The sequence below is a fragment of the Carlito syrichta genome, unplaced genomic scaffold (genome assembly GCF_000164805.1).
Source record: "Carlito syrichta isolate Samal-C Ts95f unplaced genomic scaffold, Tarsius_syrichta-2.0.1 Scaffold315851, whole genome shotgun sequence".
Lineage (NCBI taxonomy): Eukaryota > Metazoa > Chordata > Mammalia > Primates > Tarsiidae > Carlito > Carlito syrichta.
In genome coordinates this window covers 401,319-421,472 of record NW_007259947.1, presented here as the reverse complement: position 1 = coordinate 421,472, position 20,154 = coordinate 401,319, and the positions used below count along the sequence as shown (strand labels likewise).

The window sequence follows — 20,154 nt, the reverse complement described above, 5'->3', positions numbered from 1 at the left end:
ATCTAGCTCTTGTCCTGTTTTCTGCTTCCCTCCAAAGCAAAACTCCCCCATAGATTTATGTTTATTGGCTGTCTCCCCTTCCTTGCCTCTCATTCTTCCCTGAATCCATCGTTCCAGCTAGGTCTGTATCCTCGCCAGACTACTGAAATGACTCTTAAAAAGGCCACCAAGGACCTCTGCCATATCAAATTCAATGACCATTCCTACTTTTACCTTACTCATTTTCTCAGCAGTGTTGGATATAATTGACAGCTTCTGCCTTCCTGAAACACTTATCTGAACTCCAGTGTTTGGTGTGATACCCTTCAGATTTTCCATTTCCTCACTGGCCAGTCCCTCTGTTTCCGTTGCTAGCTTCTCTTCTAAATGTTGTAATAGCTCAGATTCAAGAATGTTCCCTATCTTTGTTTACTCTCTAGGTAAGCTCATTAAAATCCAAGGCTTAAATAGTATATATACACTGATGACTTGCTCATTTTAATCTTTATTGCCCTTAAGCTTCAGACTGAAATGCCATTTACATTTTAACAGAATCTTCCACCTAGTTCAGGTCACAAACTAGATATCACCTTGATAGCTCTCTCTCCCTCAGCCCCTACATGCAGCCTGTCAGCAAGTTTTGCTGACTCTATCTACAAAATAGATATTGAATATCACCATTTCTATCTGTTGCTACCACCCTAGTCCAGTCTGCCATTCTCTCTTACTTAGCCTCCCTGTCCTTCCCATAGTAGCCAGTGTTCTCTTTCTAAAACAGATTTGGTCACACCACTACCCTGTTTAAAACTCTCCAGTGGCTCCTCATTGCACTAACAATCAAAGCCAAATACCTTAACAAGGCTGGCAAGACCCAGTCTCTGCCATCTCCCTAATTTCGTCTTTTTGCTAACTTGTACCAGGAACATCATTACAGACATCTCTCTTTTTACCCCCTCAACTTGCCAAACTTTTTCACACTTGAGGCTTTTGCAATAGGTGTATGGTATGTATGTCACTCCTCAGACAGGCCATGTCTGACTCTGCTCCATCAATATCCTATTACCATGTTTTATTTTCTTCTGAGCACTTATTGTCTTAATGTATTAGATTTGTTTGTCCACATATTATCTTTCTCCATTGAAATACAAATTCATTAAAGCAGGAATTGTTTTCAACAGTAGCTCCAGAACCTATACAAATGTCTGGTATAAAATAAAGTTCAATAAATATCTGTTAAATTAACGTATAATGATGCCAAGGTGGTTTTAGCTGTTACCTAACTTCAATATCAATAACCCTCTGTCACTCGACTATCCCTGTACCTTTAGACTAGCCCCTTATCCACTGAACTACAACTAACACATGTGTAAAATGATACTGTTTACACCTCATAGGGTAGGTATTAATTGAGGATTAAATGAAGTGCCTGACAACACAGTAAACATTTGAAGGGGTAGCTAATTTTCTCTTATACTTTTTCATGTTTAATGTATGCATTATCATTACAAAGGGTCCAGAGGGGTTTTTTGTTTTGTTTTGTTTTTTAAATCTGGAAAAGTTCATTTAGGTTTTTCTGTAGCTAGAAGAATGTTTAGGTCAAGACTCATGGGTAACTTATATTTTCATCTAAATTACCTTCCTTTTCATTTTTCAATAAAGATTTTTCCTCTTCCTTGAATGTCATTTTTCACAAAGAAACAGTGTCCTGTCCTTTCATTAAAGTCACTATAATGTGAACTTGAAGAGAGGTGGATGAAATTGTGATGCTGATACTGAGTGGGCATCTTGGCTCACTGGAAGCCAAGATCCTTCTGCACACAAAGTTCAGATCTGTGCCTCAGAAAAATGATTGTTCACTAACACATTGCTACAGCTGTTCTAAAGAGGTCACAAATAGAGCCAGACTCTCGTACTGACTAAAAAGGACTGTTGCCAGGGGTTCTTCAAGTACCAAGATAAGCAGTCATCTTTTCTGAGCTTTAGATTAATTAGCTATGAAAAATACACATTGTCTCCTCATAGCACTACTTGTATGTGTCTGCACAACACTTACTATAGGAGAAAGAGAAGAAATCGCTGGCATTAGTCTCATTATAATTTCTTTTCACTTTTTTTTTTTTTTTTTACTTTTCCTGCATGCTCACTTTTGACACCACCCACTGCACTTTGCCACACTGTGTCCTTGTATTTTTGGTTGAATGAACAAAAGCATTCTAAAAGCTGTCTTTGTAGTCTCCTCCATACAAAGTGAACTATTTATTAAATAAGCTTACCTACAGAGTATATTCAGACAGCTCTACAGCAGATCTCCACAGTTTCTTAATCATTAAGCAGAATAAGTGTATCTAAAAACCTCTTACACTTAATACCAGTTACTAAGTATTGTTACTGCCTGGAAAGTACAAAACACTCTTTCAAGTAGTGCCCTCAATTATGGTTAACACAAGACATGTGAATCTTTTCTATAATGTTTACTTTTCATCCAAAGAGCTTTTCCTCTACAGGAGACATTTCTTACTTTTGTCATGGCTTTATAACACTTCAACAGTAGATGGTGCCACACATGCATGGAAGATCAACAGAACTGTCACAGCTTTATTTTGTGACTCATTACAACATAGAAATATGCTTTTCTTAATACTTCATATAAAGTTATTGACAATACAAATATTTTTTTCTTTTTTTCCTTTTAATGAAAACAATTTAACTTAGAAATCTATTGTGAAACTTTTGTCTAGTTTTGCAATTCTCAGATATTCCAGTGCAAAAATAGATACCATTACAGACAGTGTAAAGTGCTTGGAATGAAGGGCCAATGTTGAAGAAAAAGCACAAAAACAGTTTCATCCTAGGGTATAAGAAGGAATAATAGCATACTTGATTCTTATGGAAATAGAAACATTCTATAAAAAGGGATGCAAAAATTTTGAAAAGAATTAGAGCAGTATTACTGAGTATTACACTATCACTAGATAGTAACAAGAGTACACATTAATACCTCAATATCAAAGTGGTTCAGTATTATATGACACATGGCTCTTTGGAAAAAATTTTACCTGATATATACAACCACAAGAAGAAAACAGACAAATCCCTTTAGTCAATGATTACTATACAGTGAATGGATGATGTGCCACATTTAATAGTCACAAAGCATATGCTCCTCAGCACAGATAATGAAATACAGTAGTTTGAGGTTTAGTTGCTTTTTAACAATGAATTGTGCTGGGTATTTCTTTATAGAAGGCTGTTATTTTCTATTTTTTCATATTCACAGTTGCTAATAAATTTTCCAAGGTGTCCAAAAGATGCAAAAGCAGAAATCTTTGAACACTTTTGAGAATTTTTGGAACTCACATAGTTACATTTCCACAGAGAATATATAGAAATTTTACTTGAATGACCAGAGTTGGTAAAAATTTCCTCCTTAATTCGGTTTACACAGGAAAATTTAAAAGATTACTATGTGTAACTGTAGATTGTTTCTAGCTTCAGAAGAGAGCCTTTTAAATCTATATTGAGATGTTGTACTTTTTCAAAATAGTTCACAGTGCCTTTTGATTTTTAAAAATATGTCCTTGAAGTCAGAATAACTAAAGCAAAGGGTTGCTCATGGATTTAACATAATGAAGAATTAGAACATGATTATAGTGAAATGGGAAAACCAAGAGAAGTTTGATTTTGAAAAATATTAAACAAGGAAAATTATTCTATGAAATTTATATCTTTGAAGATAGCATAAAATATAATGATCTCATAAGACTAGTTATTGGAAATATGCCTTCATTTCTTATCATTTCAAAAAACAATATTGACTTTAATTTCTAAAACAGTCATTTTTTTTTTCTTTGCAAGCAATGGATTATATAACATTCTGTAAGTTACAAATAAATTTGAAATACACCTGAAGTTTTATACCTTTAGAGTTAATATTTAAATTCTGGGAAAAGTTGAAGAAATTAGTGATGATCAAACAGTAGTTCTCTCATACTTTTCTCTTGTCTCAAGACAGATAACATTAAGCATTAGTGAAATCATATTTTTAGAAGTATTTAGTGACAAAAAAACTAAGACTGGGTTAGAAAAGTCTGAAGAATACTTCATGTGAAAGCATTTGTTGTTTTTATTTTTTTCATCATAGATTATGACCAAAGACATGAAAAATTTGGGACTGTCAGATTTAATGGGGAGCCTAACATCTGCAAAGCCAATTATTTGAAGGCACTAAATGCCATAAACACAAGTTGTATTTTTCAACAAGTTTCTGAGCTAGGTGTTTTCTCTGTGAGAGAATTCATTGTTTAGCCTTGTGACCCATATACTTTCTTGGCTTTTGAATTCTTGTTATTAAAAAAAATAAAAATAAAAAACTGCTCACAACTACAAGGTAACATGTATTTGTAAGCCAGTTAGCTGAATAACAGGAAATCTATTGAGACTTAAATGTCTCCCTACCCCATACATACACCTTCAGCTATAGCCTAAACTCAAAAAGTACTTGATTGATGAACTGAGATTAAGAGTCTTCTAAGTGATCTTAAAGAAACTCAAATATAATGTCATGAGACTATCACATTGTTTTCTAGGCACTAGTCAAAGGATTGTTATGAAACTTACAAAAGAAATTAAAACTAATGCGGCAGCCTGGCCATACTCTATGCCACAGGGTTCTACAAAGAGGCCACTCTAAGGATCCAGAAGTCACTGCTAGAACTTAAAATTCCAAATAACATTAAAAAGTACAAAGATTTTTGTCAAAATACAACTCCATCTTTACATTTCCTAGATTAATTAAAGACGCCAGAAATAATACTACATTTGTATCAAATAACAAAGACCTTGAGATGCAGTGTACCGTGTTAGTAGACAATCAGGACAAATGGGACCAGGCTTCCCTAGGCTGAATGCACCATCTCTTCAATCCCCTGCCCTAGCCTCAGCAGCTTGCAGCCCCGGCAGTTTGGCTGCTGATTCTTTGCTTCTTACCAGGACCTAGGTATATTTAAAGAGTTTCTCAGAAAGATGACCCTGTAGACTCGTGGCTTCAAGCACAGGACAACATAACAACGGAATCAAGTTTCCTGTGTCTAGAGACACCCATATTTTTGCATGTTACTGCCACCAGAGCAGCTCATCAAAGAGGGGATCAAAGCAGGACTTTAGCCACACATGGCACCATTTTGTCACCTGATATTTAATGATGTTGATAGACTCTGAGAAGAGCAGCTTTAACAAAAGTGTGTGTCACACACGATGGTGCTTCAGACTTTCTGAGCAACTTGGCACTAGTAATTCTGGCACACTCATTGCCAGCAATGGATGTGTCACTGGAAAACAAGTCTTCTGGCATGGCACAGCTTAATTGAGGATGTGCATGCCTTCTGATTTTAATAATCACTGGCCATGATTACTTGATGAATTGTTGTAACCTCAGAATACACAGGAACAAAACAAAACAAAAGTATGATCTTAAACCCATATGTCCACTGGGTTTCATACTAGAGTTTCACATAGGTATAAGGTAATAAACTAAATTCAAGTCTTTTTTACTTGAGAGCCATACATGACATAGGCTACAAAGGCACTGCCCCTGTAATGGAATTTTGTTTTCATTGCATTGAATTGCATTGCATTGAATAGTGTCAGTACAGTATCCAGTTTACTTATTCCCACAAAAACTTCTGGCTCTTTTCTCTGGAACACTTCACATGGTGCAAAGGAAGGTCTAGCTCCTTCTTATTTTCAGCCACCCTGTTTGAGCAGGATTCTTCATACATAACTTTCTTTCATTTTCTCATCCTGTAGAAAAGATGTGAGAACTGCAACATCCACTACTGTCTGGTTTTTGTGTAATGAGAGGTCCTTTAAATGGTCATCATCACTTTGGTCCTTGGCAAAGTTCACAAATACCTGTTAAAAGACAGATGAGATTTTATAAATACCTCTCAACTTGCTCTTTATTTATTCTAGTTGCATTTTTCGGGATAATAAAGCTAAGTCAAGTAGGAAAATACAAGAATGCCTAAGTAGACTAACTAGAAAACCATGTGTGAGGGAGGAATACTTGAAAAAGCAATAATCATTTAAAAATTGACCTATATTGCCCGCCACATCACCAGCTGTTCAATCATTATTTACTTTGGCACATACAGCCTTGATTAAAGGGAACAGAGAAGAAAACATTTACTGAATACCTACTAAGTGCCAGGTTCTGTTTGATACTTTTTGTCATCTAATTTAAATGGGATAGGGCCCCTGGCAAAATGCCTAGCCCACAGTAGGTACTCAATAAGTGGTCATTATTATGATTATTATTACAATAAATTATCATAATAACCCTATAATGTAAATAACATCATCTCTCTTTTCCAGTTCAGAGAGGTTTAGTAATAGGAGATCAGGAATTCAACACAGATAGTCTACACTGCTCTCGGGCCCATGGCAGGGGTTGGTGGGCAGGAATCCTCACCCTGACAAGTAAATCTATTTTGACACTCAAAGCTTACTTGGTCAAGTGTTGTCTGAGAAACAGAGTAGTCTTCTATGTGGAGTCGTTTTTTGCTCTGGGAGAGGATGCTGAATATCCTGGCCAGAGAAGATAATGAAGATGGAAGCTGGTATTGTAGCATGTTCCGGTGTTTCTCTTTTAGGACGCTTCCTGGAAAGGCGAGTCCAAAAAACTCCTGGACAGGCTTTAGGTCAGGGTTGGATCCTGCTATTCGTACAACTATTGTATAGCCATCTCCAAATCTGAAAGCAGGAAAACATACCCAAATGGAGGATCCCCAGCAAACTTTAGAAAAATATTTGACCCTGAAAACCTACCTTGTGCCATTAAAAGGGGAGGTCCTTGACAGACCCAGAAGTTTCTGAGAGAAGGAACTAGTTATTGCTTACTGAATACCTGTTCTATGCTAAGTGCCATAAATATATGATCTCCTTTAATCCTCACCTACACCGATAAAGTCTGGCAAACATATAGAAATTGAAGCCCAGAGAGTTAGTCACTTGCCCATGGCTCAGAACTCATAAAATTGGTAGGGCCAGGAAGGAAACCTATTTGTGTTTGACTCCAAAGCTTGTGTTCTTACCCATACTGGAACTGTACATTTTTTTTTTCATTTTGTCTACAGAACAAGCTATGAGGTAGATAGTCCTGGGAAACTGACCCGCAGAGAAGTTAAATAACTTGCTTAAGAGTCAGAGAACCACTAAATGGTATAGACAGAATTTGAATGCAGTTCTATTTTACTTCAAAGTCCTCATTCTTTCTACTATACCATTTTGCTCAGTTTATTTCCTTTTATTTAGCAACACCATCTGCACACTCAGAGAAGAATAAATATCAAGCTTTCTTACTAGGCACTATCCCAAAGAAGTTATCTTTTTACCTATTTTTCAGATGTTGAACGCTTCCAAGACATCTGAACCTCCCATTGACCATAATTGCCATCCTAGTGCAAAGAGCTTCACATTCTTCCATACTGTGGGAAAACAGAAAGAGGATTTAGTTTTAGAGAGATGTTTCTGCAACTATCAGAACATCACCATGACATCTATCTAGCATTTCAAAGAAACAGATTTCCAGCTTCCTAGGGAATCACATCCTTATGCAAATACATGTAGATATAGGGATGATTCTGTTCACTGCAGTGCTGTTTGCAACTGTGAACAAGTTGGAAACAACACAAATGTCTACAAAAAGAGGAAGAGTTAAATAAATGAGGATATATTCTAATGGAATACTATCTAGTTATAAAAACTGATCCAAACATTATCCAAATGTGCTTACTTGGAATAACATTCACAATATATTGTTAAGTGAAAAAAAACTATATATACACACACACTTTGCTTGTATCTTTGTGAAAAAACACACATACAGACACACACACACACATATATATTTGCACAGGAAAACTCTGCAGATAAACATATCCTAATGATGCCAATAGTTCTGTCCAAGTAGTATAATTTCAAGTGATAATTATTTTAATCTTTGACTTTCTGTATTTTGTAACTTTTACAAAATGATCCTGTATAATACTTAGATAATTTAAACTTCCCTCAATGTAAAAGCCAAGCCAAGACTTTACTACAGACCTATGAGATGTAAGCACTACTGATCTCCCCTCCTTGACAATACTGAGGGCACAATTCCACAAGAATCGCCGGGCTTTGGGATCCATGCCTGTAGTGGGTTCATCCTGTAATTAGAATTCTTATTATTTGCTGGAGAAAAATCAAAGATATATTTGTTATTAAATGCAGAAGAATCTTTGAAACAGCCTAAATTTTAACTTACCATTCTAGTTATTTCTTGATGGACCAAAGAACCAGAGTAAGTTTCAAACTCATTTGTAACAAGGTCACTTTTATAATTATCTCATTGAAGCGGGAAACTCAGATACTATCAATTTTTTTCTAAAAATAAACAAATTTCTCCAAATAAACGAGGAAGGAAAAAGCCATTTAGTTTCAATCATCTTTTTATGACTGATAACTACATACTAAAAATACTTTTTGTCTGAAACGTCTAATGAAGTCTGATTAAGGTTTCGGTAAAATTCCTTTTCTTCACTTCAGCTTACCCTGTTATATTACACTCGTGTCTTAGAGAAACAAATACCAGTTCTATGTTATCTGAGTAACATTAAAGCTTCAACCCAAGGCTTCTTCCCATAATAATGTCTGTACTCATCCCTTACAGAAGGAAAAGGTCAAGGGCTACTGTCCAGTTTGAACTGTTTTTCATCTATCAATGTGTAAGGAACTAAGACATAGCTGATACTTGGGGATTTTGAAGCTGTGTTCACACTCTCCATCTTCAGGAGATAAACACACAGATGGTCAGAAAGAATGTTCCAGAGAAATATCAAATCACATATCCAGCCTCAGTCACACTCAGAAACAAAATGGCTGGAGACTCTTTCTTTTGGGAGCATCTCAGGGCATGATAGAACCACCCCAGTGTATGCCGAGGGAAAAGCTTCCCTCTGCTTCTCCAAGGCTGTTCCTGGCTGGGGACAAGTCAGTTATGCAATAGCCCTGGACATATGGGAATTTCAAAAATTCATGTTTTTCATTCAGGCCAGAACAATAATTTTCCATCCACAGTCACACTCACCAGAAACACCACCGGAGGCCCACCGATCAAAGCCATGGCTGTTGAGAGTTTGCGTTTGTTGCCTCCACTATAGTTACCAGCATATTTTTCTCCATACTTCACAAGGCCCAGCTTCCGAATTGCCCACTCACCAACCTAGAACGATAAAAAGCATCCTGACTTTTGTCTGGCTTGGTTATTTTATCATGCTTTGTTACGCTTAGGTATGAAAGTGATTTCACTGAGTAGGACCAGATTCTATAATCTTGATCTGGCAACTGGTGAGGAGCCAACAGCAGGGAGAAGGGACCCGTGTGGTGGGAGCAGCACCCCTTCTCTTCCCTCCAGCATATGCATGCTCACCCACCCACCTACCCCCACTACTCCCACCCTGAAAGCAGATGCAAAGAACCAACATTTCATACACCTGCATTCATGAGGAAAAACAGCCTGAAGTTGATGTCATGTGTGAAAAAGCCATAAAGTATATTGTCAGGATACCAAAGAAGGCAGGTAGGCACTCTAGGTCCCTCAGTACCTTGCCAACTTCTTTCTCTGGGACTCCTCTCAAAAGGGCAAAGAATTCCACGTGTTCTCTCCCAGTCAGCAGCTCTGTGATGGCATCAAACTGAGGGCAATAGCCCATGTTCTGGTGTACTTCATGGATGTCCGATAAGATACTACAAAGGACAACAAACCTAGTCAGTTTTAAGCATATAGAGATAACCTGGCCTAATGTTCCTACAAAGTATGCCTGTGCCTAACAAATAATACTGATATATCTGCTGCTACTGGAAGGAAAAGCCCTTCTGTCCTCTGGATGCCAGCTCTTCAAGAGGTCCTGCCCCTACCCTGCCCAGTCCTAGCACCTGACTCTCCCAACGTGTCAGTCTATACATGCTGTCCCATTTCAGAACTTCTGAGTCCATGCCAACTGCAGCTGTTACTCCAATTCTCCTTCATGGCCATTTGGGCTCATAGAAGGTTCACAAATTCTGGGTATGAGCTCCCGCTGCTTTCGGCAGCCCATATATTGACTCAGTCACGTTTCAGTCTCACCAAATACCCAGTTCAGGCACCCTCCTAGTTCTTAAAGTTTTGTTTGTTTTTTTAAAAAATCACAGAACTTCTGAGAATCTGGTCACAGAAAAAATACACCTACAGACACAATTCAACATATCTTGGTGGGGGCAGCTTTTAGGTTCTATGGAGCCAAACAAGTTAAGAGTCCCTGATATGAAAGAAGTTCAATGTCCACCTCCTATTCTGATGGCTGCACTTTAGCCACCTCTGGATAGCCATGAACTTGGCTTTACAGCAAAAGTCATTCATCTTTGCATATCTAATTAGTACCCCCAGAATCAGCCTTTTCCAGGATTACAGTTGAGGCACACGTAGACACTGTGCTTCACCCTCACAACTATACTACCCAAGTCTGTTCTTATAGCCATCCCTGTGACAGACCTTACTTTGGGCCAGTGTTGCTGGCATTTCTATTTGCCCCAGGAGCTTGGTACTAGGAACAAGCCTGGGGAAGCAGTTGTGCAATATTAGGCCTGTTATTCTCAGAATTTCTATTCTCTTAGGACTTCTTTACGCTGATACTGGGGGGAAAAAAACTGGTAAGAGACAGAGGAGAAGATCAAATGGCTATGTTAAGTTCCTTGCTCTTTTTTATTTTACTGGCTAGTCCCCTTCCAGTGTTTTCAAATTGTGAGTCATCACCCATTAGTGGATTGTGAAATAAGTTTAGTTGGTCATATCCAGCCCCTTTTAAATGACATGGTATAAAGTAGAATAAGAAATATCAGAGTACACTACAAGTAGTTATTATTTCATGAAACTTTGTGTAAGTATGTACTGGGTTGAGATGTAGAAAGCATTTTCCTCAAAGGTCATGACCAGAAAAGTCTGAAAGCTACTGCCTAGGACCATCTCTCCATATAAAAAGCCAAGAGAAGTCCCACATATTTAGAGTACTTTGGGCAGGGTAACTGTCTAAGAGGTCTCTAATTTGTGGTTGTGCCCTCAAAGATCAGATTACTTAGAGACCTGTACAATCTCAGAAAATCACCTAATGGTGGTTCTATCAATTGGTCCACCCTTTAGAGAAGGCAGTTTGGCACATATATACCCTTTTACCTTGTAGGAATTTTCCCTGAGAAAATAATAAAAGATGTATATAAGGACATGTTTACATAGTGAAAAATGAAAACTAATAAAATTATGTCCAACATTTATAAGGAACTGATTAAGTAAATTATATGTACATGTATACAGGGGAATTTCATGTAGCAATGTAAAATTCTACATCTTAGAATATGTAACTCATTGGAAAATATTAAAAATATACTAATTAACAATAAAAAACTAATTTTAAAATATATACACAGTATGATCTCAATTATATGGCACATTTATATGTATATATAAGACTGACTGGGGTGATAGAAAAGTTCCAAAACCAGATTGTGGTGATGGTTGCACAACTCTATGAATTTACTAAAAATCATTGAACTATACTCTTAAAACAAGTAAATTATATGGCATGTAAATTATACATGAATAAAGCTGTTAAAAGACTAGAGTAAGTCTGAAAGAAAATGTAAATTGTGGTTATTTCTAGGTAGTGAAATTGTGGATGCTTTTTATCTTTTTCTTTACACTTTACTATATTTTCAACATTTTCATGAACTCTAAATAGTACCATTATAATCAGAAAAATAATAATATATTTCTTTAAGCAAAACTAAAAACTAAGTATTTGCAGCATAATTCAGTCCACCACTTTTCTTACCTATTTTTGTTAAGGAAAGCATCTCCTCTGGTAACAGTGGTATCTCCAGTTAACATCTTGAAAGTTGATGATTTCCCAGCTCCATTAACTCCCAGAAGTCCAAAGCACTGAAAAAGATTGGGTCAACTGTATAAAGCAAACTACAAAACTCTGAATATGAATGGCCCCATAAGATGACCTAGCTTGGTTTTTATATCACATGATCCTAAAACCTCATTCTTGAAAAATCAATGATTTTCTTGGTTTTAAGACATCAGATAGAGTTTTAAATATATATTTTATAATGGGGCCATTTTAAGTGTGGGTGTATTTGCAAATATTATTTGAGTCATCAGATAGAAGTCAAAGTTAATGTGTGGGAAAAAAATAATGAAAGCCATCTAGTCAAATCATACTACTATTCTTGCTAAAGGACATAAGGGAACACAAACAGGAATAGAAAGGAGAAAATCTATTTGAATCTCCTCACCATCTCAAATGGATCACAAAAGCACATTTTGGATGTGTGCTTTTTAAAAGCTGCCTGGGATTTAAAAAATCATTCTCTTTTGACATACTGGTTCCCTGTCCTCTAAATTCTGATTGCTCCACACAGGCATAAGTAGAGAAGCCCTTAAAAGCCACTTTCACCCCCTGCAGACACTGTTGTTTGATTGGGTAGAGATAGTCTGAATTAATATGACAAACACAATGTAGACAAAGTATCTTTACCTCACCAGGTGGAATGCCAACACAAATCCTGTCAACAGCAGGCTTCCTCTTCCTCCTATATATCTGCAACAAACAAAATGCAAAAATTCATGAGCCTCAGTGATTCACAGCTCTCCCAAGCAACTGTGGCGGAGGGGATTATAACCCAAACACACCACAAAATAAAACTCGTCAATAAGATTCACATATTTGATGTGTTATGAGCCTTGTTCTGTATCTGTGGCAACTGGCTGCTGACTAACTGAAGCTCATAATAAAAGTCTATTTATTTTTTAATCTTTCAAGAAACATATTGGTCATTCATATCTACATAATTTTTCATTTGTTTAACATATAATCCTATTGTAGATATTTTTTAAAATTAAGTTCCACAAGGTAGAAATCTGCAGTCAAATTATTACAAATATTGTATAGGTTACAAAAAAGTGAAATTCTAGCCGGGCTCAGTGGCTCAGCCTGTAATCCTGCGCCTTCGAGAGGCTGAGGTGAGTGGATTGCCGGGTTCGAGACCCGCCTGGGCAACTTGGCAAGACCTCATCTCTACAATAAATCAAAAATGAGCCGGGTGTAGTAGCGCGCACCTATAGTTCCAGCTACTTGGAAGGCGGAAGGATTACGGGAGCCCAGCAGATCGAGGCTGTGGTGGCCAGGAGCGGCCGCTACACTCCAGTCTGGGCGACAGAGTGAGACGCTGACTCAAAAAAAAAAAAAAGCAAGTGAAATTCTGGAATTCTGACATCTAAAGAAGGCTGAAGCAGGTCCCCTCACTGAGCAATGGGAATGTATCAGTTATTTGGACCACGAAGCTCAAAATCAACCATTTATTCTCCCTACCTCAGTTTTGACTAGATATACAATATTAGTATATTTTAATAACTAACACATGAACGTAAGTGTACAAAAACAAATATTCTCAAGAATGGGAATGCACATTGCAGAAGTATTCTCAGTAGGAATCCTTTCATTAAGAAGTCTCCATGGTGTTTTTTAAATAAAATTAAATTGACAGACGCTTGGATGTACATTTTTGGAAGCAAGCCCTTTTTATTAAGCAAGTCAGCAAAATGCTGATTTCCAGCATACAAAGCTGAGAAAACTGAAGACAAGTTGTTGTACCTGTGCTTATTGTCTCACCTTCGTCAACTCCTTGATTTCTAAGATGTCATTCTGGCCTCCTCCATCAAGAATTCTCTGTCTTTCCCGCCTCACATCTTCATCCTCATCATTCAGAGGAGGGAGTTTTGCATTGACAGGTCTTTGAGGAAAATTTTTAAGGAAAAATGAACCTTTCAAATGATTTTTCAGGACAAAGATCCAACCTCTAAAACAGTCTTATAAAGTCTACTCGCCACAATTTCCAGGATGGGCAGGGCTGGGGGTTAGGGGAATGTCCACATTTGGAAAATAAGTTTATCTATTTCGTGTTCAGTTCAATCCAACCACCACTGGCGTGTTTCCCTGTGTGCCTCTGCTGTGACCTTCAACCAGGTTCTCCATGAGTTCTGAGAAAAAGCTCACCTGGGTCTGATGAAGAATCTGTACTGGATCAGAACAGTAATGAGGAAGAATACCACTCCTTCCACAGCCATGGCGAAGAGGTTTCGTCCCACCAAGTCCCAAGACAGTGGTGACACAAAGCGATTCTCCCCTGGTAGACACAATGCAGAGATCTAGTCAGAATGGAGGTATCAAATACCATGGCCCTTCCTCACTTTTGGGCCTGTCTTCCTATAAGCAACAATGGCTATTGCCTATAAGAAAATAACAAGGGAGTGACCACTTTCTAGGCGTGATTCAAGGAAATGTATTATGACCCAACATCAATCAGAATTTCAGCACAACGTGTATTAGAGCTATAACTTAATTGAAGATTTCTAATATTTCCTTTGTAATAAGACATACCAAAAATCCTTTTTAAAAAGGCAAACACTTCAGGGAAATTTTCAGGGTATTTTTTTAAAGCATTTTAAATAGATGCCCCTTTCAGTAGCATATAATGTGACTTAGTGACTCAATTAAATCACCGGGTTTTATGTAAATTTTCCTTAGATTTCTGATATATCTCCTTTATACCTCTAAGTTGAAGCAAAGTCCCTCTTCTATGTCCATTAAATAACATGACCCATCTGACTATATTAGCCAGTGGATGAATGATAGTCATATAGACATAGGAGAAATATTTTTAACCACTCTAAGAGTAGAAAGAGCTGCAATAGAATATATTTTTATACACTGAGTAAAAGATAATATACAACTTGATCTGTAGGTCCATGATTTGCCTAATAGAGCAAATATTTGCATCTTTCCTTCTGATTCTCTTGTCTGTATCTAATTCCCAAAGCTCTGGTTTGACTTTTCCAATGACTCTGACAAACCCAACCAGTGGCATGAGCCACTGGGTCCAGCATTTTCCTTACCTCCAAAATTGACTACTCACTGATCTCAATGCCATCAGAGGCATGGATAAATCATTGTATCACAAGACCTATGCCACAATCAGATGCATTGGCATCAGCCCTATCAGTGGGTAGGAGGAGGTTTGGGGGACACCCTGTACCTAATCACCAGCCTCTTTCCAAAACAAAGGCCAGAGTCCCAAAGCCTATGCACACTGCCAGCTTCATTACAGCATCCTGTAGTCACTGCTTCACTTACCAAACCTTTCCAGGGCGTCTGCCATTGCCTGATTTTTCACCATGTCAATAAGCCCTCGTCCCAGGCAAAAATGTGGGAAGATCAAAAACACAGACTTCAGGATATCATTGATATTATTCAGTTTCTAAAAAAAAAAAAAAAAAAAAAAATGAGGGGATGGGGATGGGGAAGGAGAAAGACTGGATGTTCTTCATGGTTTATTCTAAAAATTTAGCAAAGTCCAAGATATGAGAGTGAAAAAAATTTTTTTGATTCCCTGAATACAAACTGGACCTTTGAATTCAGTTACCAATAAAGAACAGCAGACATAGCTGATAATATATAATAAAATTCTGTTCTTCAGAAAATTTGAAGTAATGCTATGAGTATGGGCAAAGTTTAAAAACAGTTATGTTTAATCAGAAGCAAATCCATAACAAGATATTTGCTTAGCATTTTAAAAGCAAATTGTTAATGTCTGGGTCAATATCTGAGTTTCAAGATTGTGTTGGAATTTTAAAAATTATTATTGAATATATCAGAACTTATTATGACCCCACAAGGCAGCAGTGGCCAAATATCCAGCAATTGAGTAAAGGGCTATATGCTGGATGCATTATGTGCTAGGGCATGGAAGAGGCAAAAGTTAATAAGAAACAGTCTCCACTTTAATGAAGGAAAATATGTAAACAGGAAACTACCACATAACTGGATTTACGTTGTACTGGAGAAATTAACTTAAGGGGCTCCAAGAGCATGGGGAATAGAGAGAACATCTCCCATAGAGCAGGTAAGGAAAGCTTCACATTGGAGCTAAGCATTTTAGGGTAAGGGAGACGCTACTAGATCCTGCGCTAGAAGAAGGGCATTTCAAGCCAGGCCTACAGATTTAAGGGATAACTCGGCAGAAGTTTACAGGGCACTGGGGAAGGGTATGGTGGGAACTGCACCTATGAAAAATCTTGTGTGTTAAGCTAAGTTGTTTGGACAAGCAATGACAATCGGAATGGAAAGGGAGACTTGTTTCAGAGATGTAACTGGAAGAGCTGACAACATGACCAGTTGAATATGGGAAATAAGCAACAGCAAACCACCTAGGATGACTCTAAGAGAGCCAGCTTGGGCAACTGTGTGAATGGTAATGCCAAATATGACAGGAATAGCAAGAGGAATATTAGGTTTTGAGGGGAAAGTGGATTAGCACATGTCTGGTTTGGGTATCCATAAATTATCTAAATGAAGTCATCTACTAGGCAAGTGAGAATGTGAGACTAGAGTTCTAGGGAACATTTAAGGTTCAAGGTATAGATCTGACAGATAACCATAACCACTGAGAGAGGTGGTAGTAAAATCCTTGGGATCGATAGAATCACCCAGAGCTGATGTCTAAAGTAGAAGACAAAGATGGCAGAAGACCAAGTCTTTGGAAAAGCAGCAACAAAACAGAAAGAAGTAGAAAAGAATCTGTCAAAAAAACTAAAAGGCTTGACCAGCAAAATCTAAGGCACACTAGGAGAGAAATGTGCTGTGCTTTCCCAGGGAAGACAGACTGAAAAAAGGACAGAACAATCAGTGGTGGCAAAGTCACAGACAAGTGGAATCAGATCATGATTAAACACTGCCCTCTGGCTCCCAGAGATGTTCATCCCAGCAGGAGATGTTTTTCTGCAGAACTCACATTGTTGGTGAAGAGCTCCAGCACGAAGGTGGCCACACTGCCGTTGATGCCAATGAAGAGGTTCACGCTGGTGAGCACCACATAGGCTGTGCTGGGGATCTTAAACACGAAGGAGGCTGGGTACATGAGAGGCGTGATCGACCACCTAGCAAGACACAAATAAAGTGTTCACTGGGAGTCCCCTGCCCTCCCTCTGTCATTGGGCACCAAAGGTCTTACCCACTGTGTGACTCCCTCACCCAAAGGTGCCTTACCCGTACAGCAAAAGTAGAAGGGCTAGCACAGGCAAATTGGTGGAGGACACATAGGACTTTTGCTGGAAGCAGATGAAGATGATAATGACCAGCGTGGCAGGGACCACATAATTGCACTAAAAGTGAAAACAAATAAATAAAGTTCACCCCTAAATCAAAAATACAACACCTTCCAAGTCTTCACCATCATCATACAAGAAAGGGCAGACAAACATATTGGAGAGTAATTTTGAATTAATGAAGTCACATAAACTATTAATCAAAATGTTGGACAATACATTTTGACAAGCATTTTACCCTTGGCTGATTTTATAAACTGCATGCCCTTTCTGTCTTTCCAGCAGCTAAGCCAAGGTGTCACGCTCAGTAAACTTACTGAACGATGGATTCCTAGTCAGAATAATTTCAATTTCACAGGTGGCAAATAAGCTTTCATTCTTCTTCCCGAAGATGATTGTGTCTGTTTCATCATTAATGCTATGTTATAGTCTACCCAAGTTCAATCTCACATGTACTCTGTTTATGAGGTAAGTGCTCATAGCACGAATGTCAGAATTGTTTCATCACACTGAGAATAATGTTAGAGTCTGTCCTGACAGTGTACCATGCGGTAAAATGCAGAAATAAAGACTTGACCATAGGACAATTATGAGAATTCATAGCTGGCAAAGCAAAGCGTAGGCAGGAAAGTGATAGTGGACTTGTCAGCTGTTAGAAGAATTGCAGCTTCAGCCCACAGGGCTCTGCCTCAATCTCATCCTACTTGATGTGTTTATCAGCAACTTAGATGAAGACATGCTTATAGCAAATTTCCAGGGCTCTAGAGCAGGGAGGGACAGATAATGCACAAGAAGATAAGTGATGTCCCTGAGTTCAGGGACTCAGTCTTTCATCTCTGAATTCCCTACGCCTGGCATAGTCAGACACATAGTGAGTGCTCAGTGTGTTTACTGAATAGAGTAATTACTGAATCAAGACAAAACAAAAACAAAATAAATAGACACTAAACAAGATGTAGTTTAACAGAAATAAATAGAAAGTATAGGTTCAAAATGTCAAATGCATTAGTATAGAATGAAAGAGACCTGATTTAACAATCATTTTTGTGAAATGGATAAGACGGCACTACAAAATGCAAAATTCTTGTGTTGCAGTAATAAAAGTGTGGGATAAAGATCAACTCCCTCTAGACCCACAGTCATTCATACCACAGCCTAAACACAAGGTTAATTCTAGACTTTGCTTCTCAAAAGGGACATTAACAATATGGTGTATGGCCGTAGAAGGACAATCAGATCAAAACAGTGACAAGTCTAAGAGGCTTGATACAATCAGCACAGACATCATCATCATCGCCACAATCACTCACATGTGTACAGTGCTTTGGAGGTTACAAAAATCATCTTATCTGGGAAACAGGCTAAATGAGACTTTGAGAATTGTCTTTCAATATCCTGGGGCATCCAATGGGAGAATTAGATTTGCTCTGTGTGGCTTTATAATTATTGGAAGTGATAGGGAGATATAATTCAACTGCATTTTACAATAATTAGAACTTTAGAATTCTTTGAAGTCCTTCATATTGGTCTACAAATAAGTATTATATTGTAGCTGGTACAAAAATATATTTGCAATGAACAGATAAGCTGCTGGTAAAATGTACAGTTTTCAAATGACAGATGGCTTTCCTAGTAAGACAAAGGACACTCTGACTCTTAAGGCTAAAACCCATCAGAGAAGTTAGAGGCATTGACTTGGAGTTTTGACTAAGGCCCTTCCATCTCTCTGACTCTTAGGAAAGTTTTCACTTAGGAAATTAAGTGGTAGTGCTATTAACTTTAGTCAGTGTGTACAAACTTTCCCTCTGGTGTGACATTAGGTCTGTTACTCAATGTTGTGTTAGATGTCATGAAAGTGATCAACTGCCCCTGCTTTTTCCCTTTTCATACATCTTTAGACAAGCTGGAACATTTTCTGGTGATAGCAGGGGCTCTTTCTTCCTTCTCTATACCAATCCACGGTCCTGATAGACATTTATAGAGAGGCGGCAGTCCTGTGTCCTTACCATATCCCAGACAAAATTGGAGAGCCAGTAGATGACAGGCTTCACTCCACTGATGAACTGCAGGTGCTTCGCTTTACTGACCCGCTCCTGGATCAGGAACACAACAAAGCTGGCTGGGACGAAGGACATTGCAAAGATGACACAGATGGACACGAGGACATCCACTGATGTGGTCATTCTGTTAAAAAAAAAAATAATGAGGATCTGAGGGGTCTTTGATGCAGTTGTGGGCTCAATCAACAAGAACACAGACACATACACAAATATCTGAGGCACAGCCCAGAGAAAAACATCTGTTCACCAGACACATCTTATTTGGGGTTAAGATGATTGTTTTTAAGTCAAATAAAAAGCCTGACAATTCAAATGCAACAATGATTTCACTGAGGTCAAAAAGAGTTCACTGCCATAATAAAACTAATGAAGGAAGTCAGAGTGGCCTAATGTTATTCACTTTGGTCCACTGTTCTTGACCTTGTAAGAGCAGTAAGTTATAAATTTTCACACACAAAGGAACAGTGTGACTTGACAGCTAAATAAGAACAGAAGTATTAGTATGCAGCTACTCAAATAAGTTAGTTTTTTCTGACTTCAAATAAACTTGAAAACTGCATTTTATAGCATATTGATCTAACACATACAAAAAAATCTACCAGATTCTTGTAAGAAGTCTTATAAGCCTATTACACAGGTCTTAGTATAAATATCCTAGTGTTCTATGTTGATATTCTATAGTAGTTAAGTAGAAACAATAACTGCCATGCCCCATATTCAGGAAAAGATTCCAATGTGCGTTGAATATCAACTCTCTACTGGGTGTTGGGCTTGGCAACTTACATGTATTGCCTCATTATTTAGCTTTGTACAACTAGAAAGTTTAGAGACCAGATTCAAATCCAGATCTCTAAGGCGGCACACTTCAAATTAGAT

At 37.9% G+C, this 20,154-nt stretch overlaps 1 protein-coding gene across 1 annotated transcript in view; it reads right to left on the bottom strand.

Annotated features, from left to right (window-relative positions):
• Positions 1-4,442: 4,442 nt before the first annotated feature.
• Positions 4,443-20,154, bottom strand: part of ABCA1 (ATP binding cassette subfamily A member 1) — a 135,234-nt gene continuing 119,522 nt past the window's right edge. Inside the window, exons 37-50 of the mRNA XM_008073464.2 lie at positions 19,225-19,402; positions 17,160-17,275; positions 16,906-17,050; positions 15,249-15,372; positions 14,112-14,241; positions 13,728-13,848; positions 12,594-12,656; positions 11,883-11,989; positions 9,624-9,765; positions 9,107-9,241; positions 8,083-8,186; positions 7,371-7,463; positions 6,486-6,729; positions 4,443-5,889 (exon numbers count right to left, since the gene is read on the bottom strand). Coding sequence (XP_008071655.1) covers positions 5,749-5,889; positions 6,486-6,729; positions 7,371-7,463; positions 8,083-8,186; positions 9,107-9,241; positions 9,624-9,765; positions 11,883-11,989; positions 12,594-12,656; positions 13,728-13,848; positions 14,112-14,241; positions 15,249-15,372; positions 16,906-17,050; positions 17,160-17,275; positions 19,225-19,402 — 1,843 coding nt within the window. The 3' untranslated portion in view covers positions 4,443-5,748. The remainder of the gene's footprint in view (positions 5,890-6,485; positions 6,730-7,370; positions 7,464-8,082; positions 8,187-9,106; positions 9,242-9,623; positions 9,766-11,882; positions 11,990-12,593; positions 12,657-13,727; positions 13,849-14,111; positions 14,242-15,248; positions 15,373-16,905; positions 17,051-17,159; positions 17,276-19,224; positions 19,403-20,154) is intronic.